Below are 21,711 nucleotides of genomic sequence, written 5' to 3' on the forward strand. Positions count from 1 at the left end.
TTTCTGCCATCATTTCCATGTTTAATATTATTAAGGACCCACTTAAGTCACTATGGGGCAGATTTTTAATCCTATGCACTTGGAGTACATTTGGGCACACTACCCGGCAATCACAAATGTACACCCAATTTTATAACATGCACGCGCTACCGCACGCATATGTTATAAAATCTGAGGTCGGCACGCGCAAGGGGGTGCACGCGCCAAGCCCTAGGGGAGTCCCGATGGCTTTCCCCATTCCCTCCAAGGCCGCTCTGAAGCGGCCTTTGAGGAAACTTTTCTTTCACTCCCCCATACATTCCCCTCCCTTCCCCTATCTAACCCACCCCCCAAGTCCTACCTAAATCCCCCCAACCTTATTTTAATTTTTTACGCCTGCCCCTTGCAGGCATATCTTGCGCGCGCCGGCCGGCTGCCGGCGAGCAAACCTCCAGCATGGCTGCTGTGCCGGAGGACTCAGGACCGCCACCGGATCGACTCCCCGCCCCTTCTTCAAAGCCCTGGGACATACGCGCGTCCCGGGGCTTGCGCGTGCCGCCGAGCCTATGCAAAATAGGGTTGGCGTGCACGCAGGGGCAGGTTTTCGGGGTTACGCATGTAACCCTTTGAAAATCTACCCCTATGTGTGTAAGTAGGCAAATTTTCTAACGCTCACATGTAAAGGAAATTAAAACCATTTTCTGATTCCTCCACCAGCTCATCCAGTCCATTTTCCAGGTCATCAAGACCCTCCTGGTACTTTAGCCTGACCCTTTCCCCAGTTCACCTAGACTACCCACCCAGTCAGTACAACAAACATGTTTAATCATTACACCAGATGTTGTGACTGGAAGGTGGATCCTTGGTCCGACCGGATGGAGATGAAATAGAAGAACTCTCCGGGATGGAACCTCGGTCGGAAGGCGGTAGCCACACGAGAGCTGACGATCTTCACCCTGAAAGCCCGTGACCCCTCCAGGAAAACCTGTGGAGATCACGGGCCACTGGGACTTAGGTGGCTTCACCCTGGAAGCCGAGATCCCCCCGGGAAAGAGCCCGTGGAGATCAGACCGCTGGGGCTTAGGTGGCTTCGCCCTGGAAGCCAAGATCCCCCCGGGAGGAGCCCGTGGAGATCCGACCGCTGGGACTTAGAAGATCCGACCGGAGATGAAGATGGGAGAATGTACCAAGGTCGAGGCAGGCGGCAGGAGGCGGACTGGAAGACGGGCCGAGGTCAGAACCAGAAGAGAATCCAAAGAGGACTACAAAACCAGGGATTGGAGCGGTCAGGAACAGGAACGCAGGAACTGGTGGAGAGGAACAAGCAAGGAGCAGGTAGGCAGGAACAGGCTGGCAGGAACAAACAGGAACAGGTAACAGCAACTAAGCACTCTACCGAGTTGACCACGTTGCAAGGCAGAGAATCAGGGTCAGATGCCGGGTTTAAATACCCGCCGGCGTCTGACATCAACACAAGGGGCTGGCCTGAGTTTCGCGCCAGAGACCCTTTAAAAAGGGGCTCTATGCGCGCGCGAGCGAGCCTAAGGGGCGGGGCCCGGACCGTGTACGATGGCGTCTCCCTCGAGGAGACGCCGCGATGTAGGCCTGAGCAGGCCTGAAGGATCGGCGGCTTTTGGTGGCTTGCCCCCCGGGCAGAAAGGTAAAGGGGCCGGCCGCAAGGTTCGCTGCCGGAACCGCACACCAGATAATTTGCAAATGTATAAATACACAAGTATGTTGCCAAAAACACATGTGCAAGTCTTTTTTAAAATAACTTATGCAAGTAAAGGTTGGCCCCACCCCAGAACATGCCTAGACCACTCCTTTTATAATCATATATATTTACACATGAATCCTTATTTATGCACATATTTTAGATGGTTATAAAACAGTGTATATGACAGTACATGCTATTTACACATGTACAAGGAAATTCTTCCATATATAATCTTTTGTATTGTATTAATTGATTCATTAAGATTTGATAAGGTAGTATTGAGAATAAGAATGTAGGTAATATATCAATTAACATTATATCCATGTGCTTAACAGATACAATTATATTTTTCTTATACAATATCAAGGTGAACATTTCAAAGTCTATTGAACATGTAGAAGTAGAGATTAATATTTGTAAAAATATGCCATTGAAAAGAGAACAAAAACAAATAAAATAAGCTCAGCATAAGATCATTACATTTATGAGCACCAGGAAATTTAACATTTTAATTAAATTTAACAGAACTAACTAATACTGTACCTTGAAACATGTTCTATAGCATCCTGGAAAAACACTAGCTTTACTTCTTTAGAATTTATCACATTGTATTCATCAAGATAGTCTTGTAAAATTGATCTAATCTTTTCCATATCAATCAGATCCTCATATGTTCTGTCAACTTTATCTGCTCCAATCTATAATGAGAATTTTGGTAACAAAGTCAATAAATGGAGACTAATATAATGGAAAGATTTAAAGTACAGTGAGACATACAACATAGTACTTAATACCAATAGCTAAACCAAGCCTACTACTATATACAGAATCTAATATAAAGAGTATATACATTTTAGCTATTTACAACACTTGACAATTGTTGCAAAGTTATAAATACATATTTTTAAACAATCAAACATACATAAATCAGTCAATTGTAGATGATGACTATTTAGTCTTCCCAACATATGGAATGCTGGAATGAATTATGTGAAAGGGAATAATCTCTGCTGATCTGTCTTTCTTTAAGCACAATTAATTTCCAAAAATGGAATAAATTCACCAAACTTGGTATGCACTCCCACACTGTTCCCACACATACACATCCATCCAAAAACAAACACAACCAAAACACACCTATTCCTCACATTTACTACCCCACATTCCCGCTAATTCAAATGTACATTCCCCCCCCCCTCCCACACACACATATACATACATACTACCCATCCCACCACCATCACAAACACACACATAATCACGAACAAAAACACATATACAATGAATGGAAGGGGACAATAAGGAAATCTACGGCTTTAGCACTAAGCTTTCTAACGGGAAACTTTGATAAAATGAGAAAAATAGTTAGAAAAAACTGAAAGGTACAGCTATAAAGGTTACGAATGTATGACAGGTGTGGACATTGTTAAAAAAAATACCATCCTAGAAGCATAGGTGTGGACATTGTTAAAAAAATACCATCCTAGAAGCATAGCATAAGGAGTATGTTGGGGAGATACCCATTCCAGAGATGGTTTTCAAGGATGATGATTCAGATGAACTGAAGCAAATCACAGTGAATCTAGAAGATGAAGTAGGCCAGACTGATAAACTAAAGAGTAGCAAATCACCTAGACCAGATCATATATATTCCAGGGTTCTAAAAAACTCAAAAATGAAATTTCAGACCCATTACAAGTAATTTTAACCTATCATTGAAATCATCGTTGTACCTGAAGACTAGAAGGTGGCCAATGTAACCCTGGTATACAAAAAGGGCTCCAGATATGATCTAGGAAACTATAGACCGGTAAACCTGACTTCGGTGCCGGGAAAAATCATAGAAAATATTATAAAAAATAAAATCACAGAACATATAGATAGTGTAAAGGCTCTCTGCCACCGCAACGCCAATCTGCTGCTCGTCCCGGTCCCCAGATGCCTCTCACATAAATCACTTCTCCACACAGCCCTGCAGTAAGCAAGTCTTCCCAGGGCTTAGCTCAGCCCGGCACCGCCCTATCTGGGCTTGAGGGTTCTCTCAGTGAGAGCACAGGGCCTAGCCCTGCCACTCCCAAGCAGTACAAAACAAACAGCTCGATACTGTAAGGTGCGGTTGGAGATTAACTCGCTGTGGGCGCACAATTGGGACGCGTAAGGCGATCCTGCGATACAGTCTCCAGTTTCACGCATCCTTAGCGCTTCTTGAAACCGACCCGTAACCTTTCCCGCACGCAGCATGTAAATGATATGTAAATGAATGAATTAGCTATTTAATGAACAAATTAGCTATTCCCTCCGATACTGTGACGCGCGCTCCGACTATCGCTTTTTTTCCCTGCTGATTTGCCGCGCGTTTAACCTGTTAGTTTACCACCTACTCCTACCCCTGCGATAGAGGCAGGAGTAAGGGTAAGCGGCCAACTTTCCCCCAGCCCCCGCTCATCTGCCCTGGCCGCGTCCATGGGTGCCGGTCTCCGGGGTAGCCGCAGTCCTCTCCCTCCTCCCGAAGCAAAAAAAAAAGCGAAAAAAAAAATCCAATGTGGCCCCACTTCGGCAGCTCCCCTTCGGCGAAGTCGGCAGTGTAAAGCGAGACGGACCACGGCGGACCTTCGGCGGAGACGGCACTGTAAAGCGAGACAGAACGCGGCGCAAGGAGAGGAGGAGAGAGAAGACGCAACTTACTCCAGTCAGCCCTCCTCTGGACAGCGGCTCCTCTGCCAGCGAAGATAGATGCCCGAATGGGTAGGCCCCTCGTGCAATTTGACCTCAAGGCGTGACGTCACGACGTTTGGCGTCACGGCATGCGACGCCACGCATTGAGGTCAAATTGCACGAGGGGCCTACCCGTTCGGGCGTCTATCTTCGCCAGCAGCTGGGAGGCAGAGGAGCCGCTGTCCGGAGGAGGGCTGGCTGGAGGAGGAGGGCTGACTGGAGTAAGTTGCGTCTTCTCTCTCCTCCAGAGACGGCACTGTAAAGCGAGACGCTTTACAGTGCCGTCTCCGCCGAAGGTCCATCTCACTTTACACTGCCGTCTCCGCCGTAGGGGGGCTGCCAAAGGGGAGCTGCCGAAGTGGGGGCTGGCTGGAGTAAGTTGTGTCTTCTCTTCTCCTCTCCTTGCGCCGCAGCCCCCCCCCCCCCGGACATCGGCGACGACCGCGGCTCCTGCCTCAGTCTCCAGCTGTCAGACAGACGCATCGCACGTGGGAAAGCGGCCCCTATGCGTGCAATTGGCTGCTCAAGACGTGACGTCACATGCCGTGACGCCAAACGTCGTGACGTCACGTCTTGAGCAGCCAATTGCACGCATAGGGTCCGCTTTCCCACGTGCGATGCGTCTGTCTGACAGCTGGAGGCTGGAGCCGCAGTCATCGCCGATGTCCGGAGGGGGGGGCTGAAAAAGTAAGTCGCTTCGTCGCATTAAACTGCCCCCCCCCCTCCTCCCGGAGCAAGGCTGCTTTTCGCGCCCTGCTTCGGGAGGAGAGGAGAGGGAACTAGCAGGCCCGAGCCTAGGATTGCCCGTCTCTCCCCTCGCTCTCTTGCTACTTTTTCGGTTTTGTTTTTTTTGCTTCGGGAGGAGAGGACAAGACTGGGGCTGCACCGGAGACCGGACGCGGCCAGGGCAGGTGAGCGGGGGCTGGGGGAAAGTTTGCCGAGCATCGGAGAACATAACTGTCCACTTCCTGGTACCTGTCATTTCAAATGTCATTTTGTAGGAGCTCAATCCTATCAACAATCGTGGAATGAGAAAACTGAAGATTTCTGATTAATAACGCCAGCATTGAAACACATTGAAACGCACGGCCATATTGAATGTACTAACATTTGATACACAATGGCATGCACTACGCACTTACGTACTGACATTCAGTGAAACGCACTACCATTTTGTAATAATATTTTGTAGTGTATTAATACGATTGCTGCTATAAAATGTCTAACATATCATGTCTATTAAATGACGTGTGCAATGGTCTGATTATAAGCTACACCTACTTGAAAGAATGTATAAAAGTTCACTCCCCAGGGGGAGTGGCATGCAGTTTGTACTAAGCCTTTGTCTTAGCTGCATCTTGCTGGCAATAAAAGTCTATCTTTACGGATCAGTTGTATGGACCTCTTTCCTGACTTTTTACTGACGGTTACATTTGGCGAGCCAGCCAGGAGGTGCCGGGGACAATATATTAGCCCCCCAGTTGGTCCGGTAGTTTGGTGGCGGAGTGATCCCCCAGACTTACCTGGTGAGTGGCCACCACTGAGTTCAGTGATCAGGTTTCTGAGGGGACCATTCCACAAAAAATCTTCTGAGACCTCTGGGCTGGTGATCCGGGAAGAAGGCTTTCTTGACGATCGGAATTTGGAACTTTGCAGGCAAGTATTTTGGGAAAAGAAATAAGAAATATTTTAAAGCCGATCCGTTATCACGAAGGATCGAGGGGCCTTGATCATGCCCGCGCAGTGGCCGAGTAAGAACTAGGTTCTGAAACCCCACAGCGATTTGGGAGGAATAGGTTTCTTGTTGTGTGAAAGAGAGTGAATGGCCTCGCAGTTCTAGGTCGGGCGCCCGCGTCCTAGTCGGGGCGATTGTGACCCTATTGTGTCTGGCGGATACGGACCCCTTACCTGTCCGCTTTCCCTTCCCTCCTTTGTCTGTGTTTCTATTCTAAAATGGGTGGGGGAGGTTCTACTCCATTAAAAACCATGACGGAACACTTTAGTGAAGTGTTCGATAAGCATAAATGCACAAAAGCAGGAATGATTCAGCGATGTGCATATAAATGGCCGAGTTTAGGAGAATCTGTGAATTGGCCTCCAAAAGGAACTTTAGATTTTCAGACAGCCACCAAAGTTCAAAATATAGTAATTGTAGAAGGGAATCCAGGATGTCCCGAAGATATACCATATATTGATGCCTGGATTGCAGTTATTCTTGATCCACCGTCATGGGCAAAAAAGTTAGTGGAGGGAGCCACCCTCATAATGATGGCGCATATACAAAAATTGAAAGACCGGAAATCCTCATACCGGAAGAGAAGGGAAAAGACGGCCATTTTAACTATAAAAGAAGATACGTCATCTGCGGCGGCCATCTTTGTAGCAAAAGGGAGTAATGGAGATCAAGTCAAAGTGAAAGTGCAGCCTCCTTTAGTAAAACCCATATTGGCAGATGAGCCGGAAAATCCCCCTCCACCACCGTATGTTCCAATATATCCACAATTGCCGACTCCTGCTTATGAACAAGTCGATTCTTTAACAGAACCCGCACTTGAAACAGGAAACGTAGAAGCGGCGGGACTTAAAAAGGATATGGGAACATCTGTTTCAGAGTGCACTCGAAGTAAAATAAAGACCGCAAGTTTACAGCTACCAATTAGAGAAACTGCAACAGTAGTGCCAGTACCACCAACAGAAGATAATGATTTTACTACAACACAAACTATAAAGTTATTTACATATGTACCTTTTTCATCTGCTGATCTTTTTAACTGGAAACAACATGGTCCTTTATATGCAGAAAAACCAGATCAGATGATTGATTTTTTATCTGGAATTTTTACAGCTCATAATCCTAATTGGGCTGATATTCGCCATTTAGCCTCCTTTCTTTTTACTACAGAAGAACGATGACAAATACAGCAAAATATGGAAGAATCAGCTAAAGAAGGAGCTGGTTCAGATGGAAGCCCTAATGAAGCAATGAGGGAATTTGCCCCTCTTACAGACCCCCTTTTGGATTATCAAACATCAACAGGACGATAACGTATAGCTGCTTACCAAAAAGCCTTCCTAGAAGCTTTGAAGAAAGGAAAAAGAAAAATTATGAATATGAGTAAAATACAAGACATTGTGCAGAAAAAAGAAGAAACTCCTGGAGATTTTTTAGAACGTTTAATGGATGCCTATCGCAAATCTAGTCCTTTTGATCCAGAAGATTCAAAAAATCATTCTATCATAGTAATGAGCTTTGTAGGACAGTCATATTCGGATATACGTCGCAAACTTCAGAAGACAGAAGGATTTGAAGGAATGACTATTAGTCAACTAAAAGCAATGGCGGACAGAGTTTATGGAAATCGGGAGATAGAAGAGGAGAAAAAAGATAAAAGAGAAACTGGCCGTCGGATGAGAGAAAGTGTTAGTATTCTAGCTGCAGCCTTAGAGGAAACTAATTTTGGAGACCAAAACAATTATTATCAAGGATATCCTGGATATAGAGGAAGAGGCAGATCTCCATTCAGAACACCATTCAGAGGAAGGTTATTCAGAGGAGGATCATTTAGAGGAGGATCACTTAGAGGAGGAAGAGTGCCTTTAGGACAAAATCAATGTGCATATTTCAAGCAAGAAGGACATTGGAAATCTGATTGTCCAGAAACACCACAACGAAAAGGAGAAGGATATAAACAACATCCCAAATCACATGAACCTGAGTGGCAATTGGCATTAGATGAGATGTCTGGAGATGATGGTGATGATGCCGGACGAGATTCCTGACTAGATAAGGAGGATCTTCCACTTGACCCTTTAGGGGAAATAAAAGTGGGAACAAAGTCATTTAAAGGACTATTGGACTCAGGAGCACAACGATCAGTCATGACTACTGCAATAACTACTCCAACATCAAAAAGTATTTCCATTGTGGGAGCTTCTGGAAAACCACTAGCAGCTCCTATTCTTCATAATCGACAGATTCGAATTGGAGGACAACTTGTATCTCACCAATTTCTTTATGTTCCAGGATGTCCAGTGCCATTAATTGGTAGAGATCTTCTTTGCAAACTAAGAGCAAATTTACAATTTGAACCAACTGGTGAAATTAAAGCTTCCTTTGCTGATAATCCAGTCTCTTTAATTTGCCCTCTTCAAGAAGAATGGAGACTTCATCTTCCTGTTATTGAAAAAGCAATTGAACATCGATATGAGGAAGAAACACCTCTTAATGAAAAACGAAGACAATTGATGGACAGTATACCTCAAGTATGGTCTGAAAATAATCCAGGAGGATTAGCTAATGAAGCTATCCCTATATGGATCGAAATGAAAAAAAATGTTCAGATCATTAATCAACCTCAATACCCCATTCCATATATGGCCAGACAAGGAATACAAATACATCTTCAAAGATTATTTGATTTGGGTATCCTTAGAAGAATTCGATCTGCTTGGAACACACCTTTACTGCCAGTAAAAAAGCCTGGAACTAATGATTACCGACCAGTGCAAGATCTAAGAAAAGTGAATAATCAAGTGGCAGATTTGGTAGCCCTCGTGCCAAATCCGTATTCAATCCTGGCTCAAGTTTCTTCTAGTTCCATATGGTACAGTGTTATTTATCTCAAAGATGCCTTCTTCTCCGTTCCAATAGCGGAGAAATGTCAGAAAAATTTTGCCTTCACTTGGGAAAATGCCCAAACCGGAGAAAAACAACAGTATACTTGGACTCGTTTACCTCAAGGATTCAAGCATTCACCTCCTCTGTTTGGAGAACAACTGGCAAAAGACCTGAAGATGTACCAGGTTAAGTATGGGCCCGTTGTACAATATGTGGATGATCTCTTGCTATTTAGGGAAACCTATCATAAATGCGCAGTATCAACCCTACACTTGTTAAAGACTTTGTACTCAAAAGGATATCGTGCAAGCAAAAAGAAAGCACAAATTTGTGAAGTGGAAGTAGAATATTTTGGCTTTCGTATCAAGGAAGGCACTCATCGTCTTGGAATCTCTCGTACAAGTTCTATAAGAGATCAACCTGTACCTACCTGTAAAAAGGAACTCCATGCATTTTTGGGAGCTGCAGGATATTGTAGACTTTGGATTGCTAACTATGCAATCATTGCCCAACCATTGTATGATAAACTACGAGGCAAAGAAGCAGAATCTCAACCCTTCCAGTGGGAAAAACAAGAATTAGCAAACTTGCATCAACTGAAAGACGCATTGATCTCACCCCATGCTCTAGGGTTACCTGATATAACAAAACCATTTCATCTGTTCGTAGATGAAAAGAAAGGAATGGCCATTGGGGTATTGACTCAAACTTTAGGATCATGGGAACGACATGTTGCATATTTGTCAAAAGGGATGGACAATGTTGCTAAAGGATGGCCTGGCTGTCTTCGAAGCATTGCTGCTGCATGCTTATTAATACCTGAAGCCATTAAGTTAACATTTGGACAAACTCTGCAAGTGACAACTCCTCAAACTATTCAAGGACTGCTTGAAACTCATGGACCAAAATGGATGACTAATTCACGTCTTGTCAAGTATCAAGCTCTGTTGTGTGAAACACCTGAAATTCAAATACAAGATAGTAAAAACTTGAACCCAGCTACTCTAATGCCAGCACCTGAACCAGTTATTCATGATTGTGAAGAAGTCATGGCTACTGTACATTCTAGTAGACCCGATTTGAGAGATCAACCTTGGCAAGGAGCTTTGACCTTATTCACTGATGGAAGCAGCCAATTTGTAAATGGAATACGTGTTGCTGGATATGCTGTAGTCTCTGAAGATGAAATTGTTGAAGCTGAATCTTTACCCCCAGGAACATCTGCACAAAAAGCTGAATTAATTGCCCTTACTCGAGCTCTGCAGTTGGCAGAAGGAAAAACTGTAAATATCTATACAGACTCTAAATATGCCTTCCTTACAATTCAAGTACATGGAGCTCTATATAAAGAGCGAGGATTTCTAACTGCAGAAGGAAAACAAATAACTAATGCACCAGAAGTACATGAATTACTAAATGCAGTCTGGTTACCTCACAAAGTGGCTGTAATGCATTGTAAAGCACATACAAGAAAATCAGATCCTATTGCTCAAGAAAATCAAAGAGCCGATAAAGCAGCAAAAGAAGTAGCTCGAGAACAACATTTTCAAGCAACCACAACGACATACCCTCTTTCACAGTTCCCAAGTGAAATTCCCATCTATACTACAGAAGAAAATGAATGGGCACAATATGAAAATTTTCATCAACAAAATGGATGGTGGATTATACAAGATGGTCGAATATGGATACCTGAAACTATTGCTTGGACAATAGTTAAAGAAGCACATGATAATACACACCTCAGCCGTGATTCATTAGCAAGATTACTGGAAAAAACATATTATATCAACCGAATCACTCAATTAACTAAGCATGCAGTCAACCAATGTATCACATGCGCACAGAACAATCCTCGAAATGGACCTGCTCCTGCCCCTGGACATATTCTTCGAGGAACTATACCTTTTCAAGTCTGTCAGATTGATTTCACCCACATGACTCCATCAAAAGGATACAAGGCTATATTAGTGGCAGTTTGCACTTATACTGGATGGATTGAAGCTATACCTACACGAACAGAAACAGCCAAAGAAGTTACTACTTTACTTCCATGTCAGATTTTGTCACGATATGGACTTCCAAGACAAATAAATTCTGGCAATGGACCAGCCTTCACTAGTGAAGTCACTCAGCAATTAAACAAGATTCTGGGCCTTAAATGGCATCTACATTGCACCTGGAGACCACAAAGCAGCGGAACAGTTGAACGAGCTAATAGAACTTTGAAAAGTCAATTAGCTAAATTATGTCAAGAAACAAAAAACAAATGGCCCGATATCCTACCATTAGCTCTGCTACACATCCGATGTACTCCAAGAAAATCTGGCTTGACCCCATATGAAATGATGTATGCAAGACCACCACCACTTCCATCATTCCCTGAATCATTACAAATTCAAGGAGAAATGCTACTCAGCAAACAATTAAAAGGATTACTTGATACAGTGATGGCAATCCGCGCCTATACATGTGAAACTGAACCACTAATTCTGATTACCCCAACTCATAAATTTCACATTGAAGATTCTGTATGGGTAAAAGAATGGGATGAATCTGATTGTCTCAAACCTCGATGGAAAGGACCATATACCATACTGTTGACAACTCCTACTGCTGTAAAAGTCTCTGGTTATCCATCATGGATTCATTGGACCCGAATTAAACCTGCCTCCAGTACTTGGCAGGTTTCTAGGATTGGAGACCAACAACTAAAATTCATCAGAAACATACCAAAAGCTGAGTAATACAAATGTTGGTTCAGAAGAATAAAAATTAATGTGTTTTTATTTCTTTTCCTTCTTTACAGGCATAATAATACATGACTTCATCACTTTGGAAGTGGGCCATCTGTGATCTCCTTATCATCACTTTAAGTATTATATGCCCATCTGAAAGTACTTGGAAATGGTTCATCTGCACTATCTACATCCTCAGTTCTGCTCTACTATGGATCACTTTCACTATCATCAGATTCAATTTCTAATGATAATCATGTGCACAATAACAAGATCTCTCAATTCTCCATTAAGTCAAAATTGCTCTGAATGTATCAAACAAGTACGTACTACAACTCAAGATGGATTTCAACTTGTTTTTACAATAATACATCAATCTCAGCCTCCATCATCCTGTATATCAAAACCTGCTTGTTCTTTAAATACTACTCAAGGATATCAATCTTTTCATCGATGTACTTTAAACAACAAAATTATTTGTCATTCTCCAACCACTCCTAAATATTACAACGTAACAATTACAACAGGTCTTCCAAAAAGCCCAACAACTAGTATCATACCAGCTGGTGAAGGAATACGATACTACATTAATTCTACAAAAGTTTTAATAGGAGGACCTTCCATTGCCGCACTTACCTTTGATGCCTGCGAAGCGATTGATAAACATCCCAAGGCCATTAAATGTGGATCTGCTTCTTGGAAAGCAGAATATGCTTCCAACCATAAATATCTTTGTCCATATAATCGAGCATACAATCCGTCCAAATGGTTACCATGTGCTGGAGATATTCAATTTACCGGATGGAAATTAGTGTGTGACTATACAGGAGGAGGATATCCAGGTTGCCCAGGATTGGGTAGACTGAAAAGAGGAACTGGTAATATTATCTCTTTAGACTGGATAATTAGGACTGAAGGATCCCCTTGGCAGGATACATGGGGATTTGGAATCGATGGTACAGGAGAAGATCCCAAAACTTATATTACAATCACACAACGAAGAGAAAAGAAACGTCCTATTATACATCAAACTACCATAGTTGGATATCAATCATTCTTTGATGAAGTATCGCATCTGGATGAAGAGCTCAAGAAACATACTACTTCGCATCAAGCAAAGAACATGTTCGTAAATCTAGCCGAAAATATAGCCCTATCTTTAGGGGTGAAGAATTGTTTCGTATGCGGAGGAACAAATATTGGAGAACAATGGCCTTGGGAAGCTAAAGAAATCTTCCAATCTGACCTAAATGCTTTAAATGTTACCATAATATATAACCGAAAGAACAATCCATATGAATGGGCCCTTCAGACTGATGTCATTGGAAGACAATGTTTATCACGTGAATATTCTAGATTGTACACTGTATCAATTGGTAATTCACCGTGTACAGGAGTTCTTACAGTTTCAACAGATAGTTATAAATGGTGGCAAACAGAAAATCTTACTATGCCTACTTCATTCTGGACTGAACCAATTTTAAATACTAGAGATGTGAATCGTGTCCTCGATCGTCTTAACGATCAATTTCGGCTGGGAGGGGGAGGGAATCGTATCGTCGCCGTTTGGGTGTTCAGAGTATCGTGAAAATCGTTAAAATCGTGAACTGGCACACTAAAACCCCCTAAAACCCACTCCTGACCCTTTAAATTAAATCCCCCACCCTCCCGAACCCCCCCCCCCCCAATGCCTTAAATTACCTGGGGGTCCAGAGGCGGTCCGTAGCTAAATCGGGGGAAGGGGGAGGGCAGGAAAACCGGCACACTAAAACACCCTAAAACCCACCCCCGACCCTTTAAATTAAATCCCCCACCCTCCCGAACCCCCCCCCCCCAAATGCCTTAAATTACCTGGGGGTCCAGCGGCGGTCCGTAGCTAAATCGGGGGAAGGGGGAGGGCAGGAAAACCGGCACACTAAAACACCCTAAAACCCACCCCCGACCCTTTAAATGAAATCCCCCACCCTCCCGAACCCCCCCCCCAAATGCCTTAAATTACCTGGGGGTCCAGCAGCGGTCCGGAACGGCCTCCTGCAATTGAATCGTGTTGTCTTCAGCCGGCGCCATTCTGCGCCGCCATTTTGCAAAATGGCGGCACAAAATGGCGGCGGCCATAGACCAACACGATTCGACTGCAGGAGGTCGTTCCGGACCCCCGCTGGACTTTTGGCAAATCTTGTGGGGGTCAGGAGGCCCCCCCAAGCTGGCCAAAAGTCCCTGGGGGTCCAGCGGGGGTCCGAGAGCGATTTCCTGCCGCGAATTGTTTTCCGTACGGAAAATGGTGCCGGCAGGAGATCGACTGCAGGAGGTCGTTCAGCGGGGGTTCCGGACCCCGGCTGGACGACCTCCTGCAGTCGATCTCCTGCCGGACCCCAAGCTGGCCAAAAGTCCCTGGGGGTCCAGCGGGGGTCCGGGAGCGATTTCCTGCCGCAAATCGTTTTCCGTATGGAAAATGGCGCCGGCAGGAGATCGACTGCAGGAGGTCGTTCAGCGGGGGTTCCGGACCCCGGCTGGACAACCTCCTGCAGTCGATCTCCTGCCGGTGCCATTTTCCGTACAGAAAACGATTCGCGGCAGGAGATCGCTCCCGGACCCCCGCTGGACCCCCAGGGACTTTTGGCCAGCTTGGGGGGGCCTCCTGACCCCAAGACTTGCCAAAAGTCCAGCGGGGGTCCGGAACGACCTTCTGCAGTCGAATCGTGTTGGTCTATGGCTGCCGCCATTTTGCAAAATGGCGGCGCAGAATGGCGCCGGCTGAAGACAACACGATTCAATTGCAGGAGGCCGTTCCGGACCGCCGCTGGACCCCCAGGTAATTTAAGGCATTTGGGGGGGGGGTTCGGGAGGGTGGGGGATTTAATTTAAAGGGTCGGGGGTGGGTTTTAGGGTGTTTTAGTGTGCCGGTTTTCCTGCCCTCCCCCTTCCCCCGATTTACGATTTTTTGACGATAAATCGGGGGAATTGGTATTGTATCGTGGCCCTAACGATTTTTGATGATTTAAAATATATCGGACGATATTTTAAATCGTCAAAAAACGATTCACATCCCTATTAAATACTACATGGTAAGCAGTTGGAAAATCTTCAACACAATTCATAGCTCCTGATGGATATTACTTTGCATGTGGACGAAGAGCTTATGAACATTTACCTTCAAAATGGAATGGAACATGTTTCTTGGCAACAATACGTCCTAGTTTCTTCCTTTTGCCACTTTCGGCAGGTGAAACATTAGGTATTCCTATATACAGCTCAATGAAACCAAATAAACAACGAAGAAGTGCTAAAGTTCCAATTGGTGATTGGACTGACAAAGATTGGCCACCGGAACGCATTGTGCAATATTATGGACCAGCAACATGGGCTGAAGATGGTTCATATGGATATAGAACACCAATCTACATGTTAAATCGTATCATCAGACTTCAAGCGGTACTTGAACTCCTTACCAATGACTCAGCAATGGCTCTTAATATTTTGGCCAAACAAAACACAAAACTTATCACCGCTGTATATCAAAATCGATTAGCACTAGATTACCTTCTAGCTCAGGAAGGTGGAGTATGTGGAAAATTTAATCTTTCTAATTGTTGTTTACAGATTGATGATAAAAGTCAAGTTATTGAAGAAATTACTGATCGTATGGTGCGACTAGCTCATGTTCCTGTACAAACCTGGTCTGGGGCCCTTGATTGGACTTCGTCAATGCCCAGCTCGATATCTTCCATTCCAGGACTCAAGGAACTATTCATTCCTGTAATACTCTGTCTAATTTCTTGTGTTTTAATTCCTTTATGTTTTCCTCTTTTACTCAGGTACTTATGTACAATGATGGAAACTATAGCTGATCGAAGAGCAGCAGCTCAAATCATGATGATGAAACAATATACTTCAATGTCAACACTTCCCTCAGATTCAGAAGATGAAGATACTTTAACTAATTTTAGAACTAATTAATGTATTAGGACCATCATTCTTGTTAGGGTTAAGTCCGGATACAAAGGGGGGGGGGGGGGTGCTCCTCTAGGGACCCCTCATCTCAACCCCGGTGAAGTAACCAACGACCTAACAAGAATACTAGTGTCCACAGAAAATGATTTTGATACTAATTGTTGTGTGTCTTTTCAGCTACCTCATAGATGATGGTGATACTTATGCCTTCTAAAGAAGTTGAAGTATCAAAGGAGGGAATGTAGGAGCTCAATCCTATGAACAATCGTTGAATGAGAAAACTGAAGATTTCTGATTAATAACGCCAGCATTGAAACGCACGGCCATATTGAATGTACTAACATTTGATACGCAATGGCATGCACTACGCACTTACGTACTGACATTCAGTGAAACGCACTACCATTTTGTAATAATATTTTGTATTGTATTAATACGATTGCTGCTATAAAATATCTAACATATCATGTCTATTAAATGACGTGTGCAATGGTCTGATTATAAGCTACACCTACTTGAAAGAATGTATAAAAGTTCACTCCCCACGGGGAGTGGCATGCAGTTTGTACTAAGCCTTTGTCTTAGCTGCATCTTGCTGGCAATAAAAGTATATCTTTACGGATCAGTTGTCTGGACCTCTTTCCTGACTTTTTACTGATGGTTACATTTTGAAATGACATTTGAAATGACAGATACCAGCGTGGCCGTGAAGCGTTAGGCCCGCGCACCCAGGATACTGTATAGGCGCTCTATACAGTAAAATGGGTTGCGCAGGCCTAACCTTCGCCTAACGCTTCGCAGATGCGGCATGCATTTGCATGCAATTTGAAGAGAGTATCGAGCGGTAGGTGAAGAGAACTGTGCGTGCGGGGAAATAGGGTGCGCCTGGCACTGCCGCACTCTTTCTAACGTGGCATAACTGTATGGACCTGAAAGTTTGTTAAAACAGTTTGTATTGCAGTTGCAACAGTGCTGATCCTTTATCCCAAAACAATGGTTACAAGCACCGTGTTCACTTTAGCCAGCCACTACCGCTCCCACTTAGGGGAAAACACAACACTCCCCTTCTCCCCTCTTGTTGTGTAGCAGTTAGGGCCTTCCCACATCAAACAGCTAGTGTTTCATTAGTCCCACAGTGTAAGCCCAAAACATCCTTTTAAACAAACATTCCTTTACCATCCCCCACTCTGGTTACTCACTCTGTGTCCATCATAGAACTGGAGGACTTCTGAGAGTCTATCTCCATCTTCTCCCCCTCTGGTTCTGAGGAGCTAGATTTTTCTGGCCACTGCCACCATGCTGGCACACCCTCCTCTTCTATTTCCATGGATTCAGCTATGTCAGAATCGTTACCTTTTGATTCTGACACCCGTTTCAGCTCCTGCTCAGCCCACGGGTCAGGAGGTGGCTCTAAAAACCTGGGGGTTGTAGTTCTCCCTGCCTTTCATATGGCCCTCTGCTGTTTGTAGATGGTGGCACCCCGGATGACTGCATGGGCCTTTTTCGAGGTGTGGTGCGGGTCAGAGTGAGGGCCGAGTACGCTTATGCTACAGCCATGGACACGATAAACATCTTTGTCTGGAGATGGGCGGTGGCAAACGTGCTCTGCACGGTTCACGATGGACCCCAGCCTTCATTAACCCTGCACATTTAGGATTTTGTTTTCGGGCAGTGGCACACGCCCTCCACGGAGCGCGTGTACGGGAGCAGTGAGGCGTTCCCGCCCTTAGTTAACCATGAGCCTCGGGGTCCCGCTTGGGAAAACGGGAGCAACCCCGAAGCCTCCCTGCCAGGGTTACGGTTCCCCTTCCCTCTTCATGGTCAGTGTCCCATTGCAGCCTCTGGGTGCATACCTGGCAGTGCCCCCCCCCCCCCCATTCAAGCTCCGAGCTGAAATGTACCTCTGAACAGCCGTGTCACGATACAGTGATTTCTGTTCAGGCCACTTTGTGTGTCCTGCGGGATGCAGGGCACAGTTGGTTCTTAGTATTTTTGTTGGGAGAGTAGGCTAACGCCCTCTCCCGGGATGTCTTTGAACGGCCTAATATATTACTCCTGTTTGGGCCGCTTTGTGTGTCCTGCGAGATGCAGGGCACAGTTGGTTTCTTACATCATTGTTGGGAGAGTGGGCTAATGCTCCTCTCCCAGGATATACTTGAATGGTCTGAAATAGGCCCTCTGCTGTTTGTCTCTGGTACAGCTTGGTTTTCTCCTACTGTGGCCAGGCTTTTCTCGCCCCTGGCTGCATTGTGCTGCATCACCCCCCCCCCCCCCCCCCCCTTCCCCTTTTGAAAACAATGGAACTCCTTGAATCAAGGATTCCAGTTTCCTCCCACAAACGAGAGAGAAAGTCTGCATTAATGTGGTATTTGCCAGCCCTATGCTTGACCTCAAAACGGTACGCTTATAAGGCGAGATACCACCGTGTTAAGCAAGCATTGGAGTCTTTCATGACGTTAAGCCACTTCAGAGGCGCATGTTCAGTGACTAACACAAAGGGGCGCCCTGCTAGGACAGAAACTACGGCATTGGAGACAAAAAGCTGTTGGCTATCAAGCTCGCATTCGAGGAATGGCATCCCTGGCTTGAAGGGGCTCAACACCAGATAACTGTGTTTACAGATCACAAGAACCTGGAATATCTGTGTTATGTGCAACGGCTCAATCATCGACAAGCCTGATTGTCTTTATTTTTTAACCGATTTGACTTCCTCCTCAAATACCATCCTGCTGATAAAAATGTCAGGGCAGATGCTCTCTCACGCTCCATTACATCTGAAGACATTCCAGATGCACTCGCCACATCATCAGTCCGGAGAAAATAGTGTTGGCTGCTACTCATTCCATTCCAGCTGGTAAGATGGTGGTTCCGAAGAATCTGCGTAAAAGGCTATTGAATTGGGCTCACGACTCCCGGTTAGCCAGTCATCCCGATCAGGCCCGTACGCTCTCCACCCTGTGGAGATATTATTGGTGGCCTTCAATGAAAAAGAATGTACAGGCATATGTGGAATCTTGCGCTATGAGCGCTAGACAAAAGCCTCCTGCCGGTTACCCTTGGGGCCTTCTCCAGGAATTACCAGTGCCAGACGAGCCGTGGACGCACATTGCGACTGATTTCATTGTTGACTTGCCAGTATCCAAAGAAAACAACACTATATGGGTCACTGTGGACTGTTTCTCAAAAATGGCATACTTCGTGGCTTTGCCCAGACTACCATCTGCCCCGGAACTTGCAAAGCTGTTTATACGGCATATATTCTGCCGCATGGCATGCCGAAACACATTGTGTCAGACCAAGGCGTTAGCCAGGTTTTGGAGAGCGCTGTGCTGGATATTTGACATCTCCTTAGACCTAACTTCAGCATATCACCCCCAATGAAATGGGCAGATGGAGAGAATGAATCGGACTCCCAAACAATTCATTCATTCCTACGTCAACGCCAGGCAAAGCGATTGGGCAGAATTGCTTCCCTGGGCTGAGTTCGCCCTGAATTTTCATCCTGCTTCTGCTACCAGATCCACTCTATTTTATATTGTATATGGCCATCAGCCATTACCACCACTTCCACTACTTTTGTCAGAGACATCTCCTGCAGCTCAGGCAACTGCCGAGGTACTTCATCAGGTCTGGAATCAAACTAAGGATTTGCTGTATAAAGCGGGACAACAGGCCATGAAATGTTATGATGCTCATCACAGAGCAGCACCCCAATTCCAATCGGGAGACAAGGTATGGCTCAGTACCAAGTTCATCAGTCTTAAGCTGCCTTATGTCAGATTCGCTCCCATGATAGATTGGACCTTTCTCCATCCTTCGCTGCCTAGGACCTCTGACGTATAGCCTGAAACTACCTCCTTCCATGAGGATACACAATGATTTCCACGTGTCTTTGCTGAAGCCACTCGTCCTCTTCAAGTTCTCAAAGAAGCCTCCGGACCCACTGCCTCTTACTGCCGAAGAGGACATCATGTACCAAATACATGACATCTTAGATGTACGAAAGAGAGGAAAGCACTGGGAGTATTTAATATCCTTGGAAGGATACGGACCGGAAGAAAATAGTTGGAACCTACTGTCAACATACTCAACAAAGACTTAATCCATCAGTTCCATCTGACTCATCCTAGGAAGCCGAACCCCCCTGGGAGGGGCCCTAGGAAGGGGGGTACTGTTGTGCCCATCGGTTACAGACGACTGTGACCTCTGCTTCTCATCTCTTTTCTATTTTCTGCTCCAACTCTGGCTAAGATGGCCACCTCTGCCTCCACACGCTGACCTCCCTGGCATCCCCGGGATGGCATGGGCATCCCGGTCGCCATCTTGAATCGGGGTTAATCTAGGGCACGCACGTGCTCGCCAGCCCTCCTCTTATTCACATCATGGCGGGAACCTTATTTATTTATTTATTTATTTATTTATTTATTTAACATTTTTATATACCGGGATTCATGCAGAATTTGCATATCATCTCGGTTTACATTGTAACTGAAAAAAACAAGCATGAAGAATGCAAATTACATAGAACAGGGCATTAAAACTTGGGACAGAATACATGGGTAAAAAGCTTAGAACATAACAGAGGATGGAAAAACTGAAAATTATCTTATTGTAATATGTTATATTTTATATTTTAAGCTTGGTTTGACCTTGGGGCGTCCCCTTCGCATGACATCACCTTCCTACGTGTACTTAACCCTTCTGGACTTTCCTACTTATGAGTTAGCAAGGACTTCCTTCCTGCTGAATGCCACTCCTTCAGAGCTGCTTCACTACATTCCTGACTCGCTATCTGAACGCCTTAGGTACCCGCTCCTCGGGGGCCTTGTCACGTTCAGGGCTATCTGCTCCTCGAAGGGCCTTCCTGAAGTCTCCAACTTTCAGCTCAGTGAGTACTCCTCGCTTCTATCTCTTCTGCTGTCGGAACCCGGTGTACCCCGAAGCCTTGGGCCACTACCATGAATGCTGCAGGATTTACTCCTTACTTCAGAGTGAGTACAAGATCTACCAGCTCTGCCTCCCTTCTTCACCTTGGTGTGGATTTTCGGGTTACCCCATGCTGTGGCCAATACTGGATCTACACTACGCTGTGCTAGCTGCAACTACACCCTTCGGTGTACCCCGTGCTGCAGACCACTACTGAAGCTATGCTGCGCTTAGGATACCTAGAGGAGGTACTTCCCCGGGTTACTCCGCTCTGCAGTCAACTACCAGAGAAATCTTCATCGGGCCTTCTTCCCCAGGTTACCCTACGCTGAAGGTCACTACCAGAGAGACCATCTCTAAGTTTCTCTACTCTGGACTTTACATCCTTGCCTGACCCTTGTGTCTACATTCTCCATTGCTGTACAATAAAGCTTCCTTGCTATCCATGTCTATCACTGCTGAAGCTCCGCCTATCATGATGAGTCCCCACAGGGCTCCTCCCTGTGGGTGGAGTCAACTGTCACCATGATCTAAGGGTTTACTATCCAGTCAACTTATAACATCTTCTCATTGAGGCCCTGATTTGAATCCTCTTTGACATTGATTGATTTCGCTGATTCCATTGAGAATTTAATCCCCATTGCAATCACCTCATGTGAAGCCAGGTATGAGGAATGGCATGTATCACTGCTGCCATGTGTCCTAATAAGACTAGACCTCGGTATACTGTAGTAATAGTCTGTTGTTGAAAAAATTGGCACTGGGAATGTAGGGTCTGAGCCCTATCTTGGGGCAGGAATGCCTTGCATAATGGGGTGTGGATCCTTGCCCCAATGAAGTGAAGTGTTTGCGAAGGATATAGTTGGGAATTTTTATAGTTTATGATCAATCCCAACTCCTTTAATCATTCAATTGTTTCTTTCAGTTGGTTATGCAATGCTTATTGATTTGGAAACATAATGAACCAGTTGTGAGATATGGGAATATTCTGATTCCCCGCTTCTGTAAGTGAGTCACAACTGCTGTAAGACATTTTTTAAAGACTCTCAGGGCAGATGAGAGTCCAA

At 45.1% G+C, this 21,711-nt stretch overlaps 1 protein-coding gene across 1 annotated transcript in view; it reads right to left on the reverse strand.

Annotated features, from left to right (window-relative positions):
* The window catches only part of DNAH6 (dynein axonemal heavy chain 6), a 3,261,518-nt gene that overhangs the window by 1,472,027 nt on the left and 1,767,780 nt on the right, over positions 1-21,711 (reverse strand). Inside the window, 1 exon segment of the mRNA XM_029602297.1 lies at positions 2,240-2,394. Within this exon segment, the coding sequence (XP_029458157.1) occupies positions 2,240-2,394 (155 nt within the window).

Source organism: Rhinatrema bivittatum, chromosome 1 (genome assembly GCF_901001135.1).
Source record: "Rhinatrema bivittatum chromosome 1, aRhiBiv1.1, whole genome shotgun sequence".
Taxonomy (NCBI): domain Eukaryota; kingdom Metazoa; phylum Chordata; class Amphibia; order Gymnophiona; family Rhinatrematidae; genus Rhinatrema; species Rhinatrema bivittatum.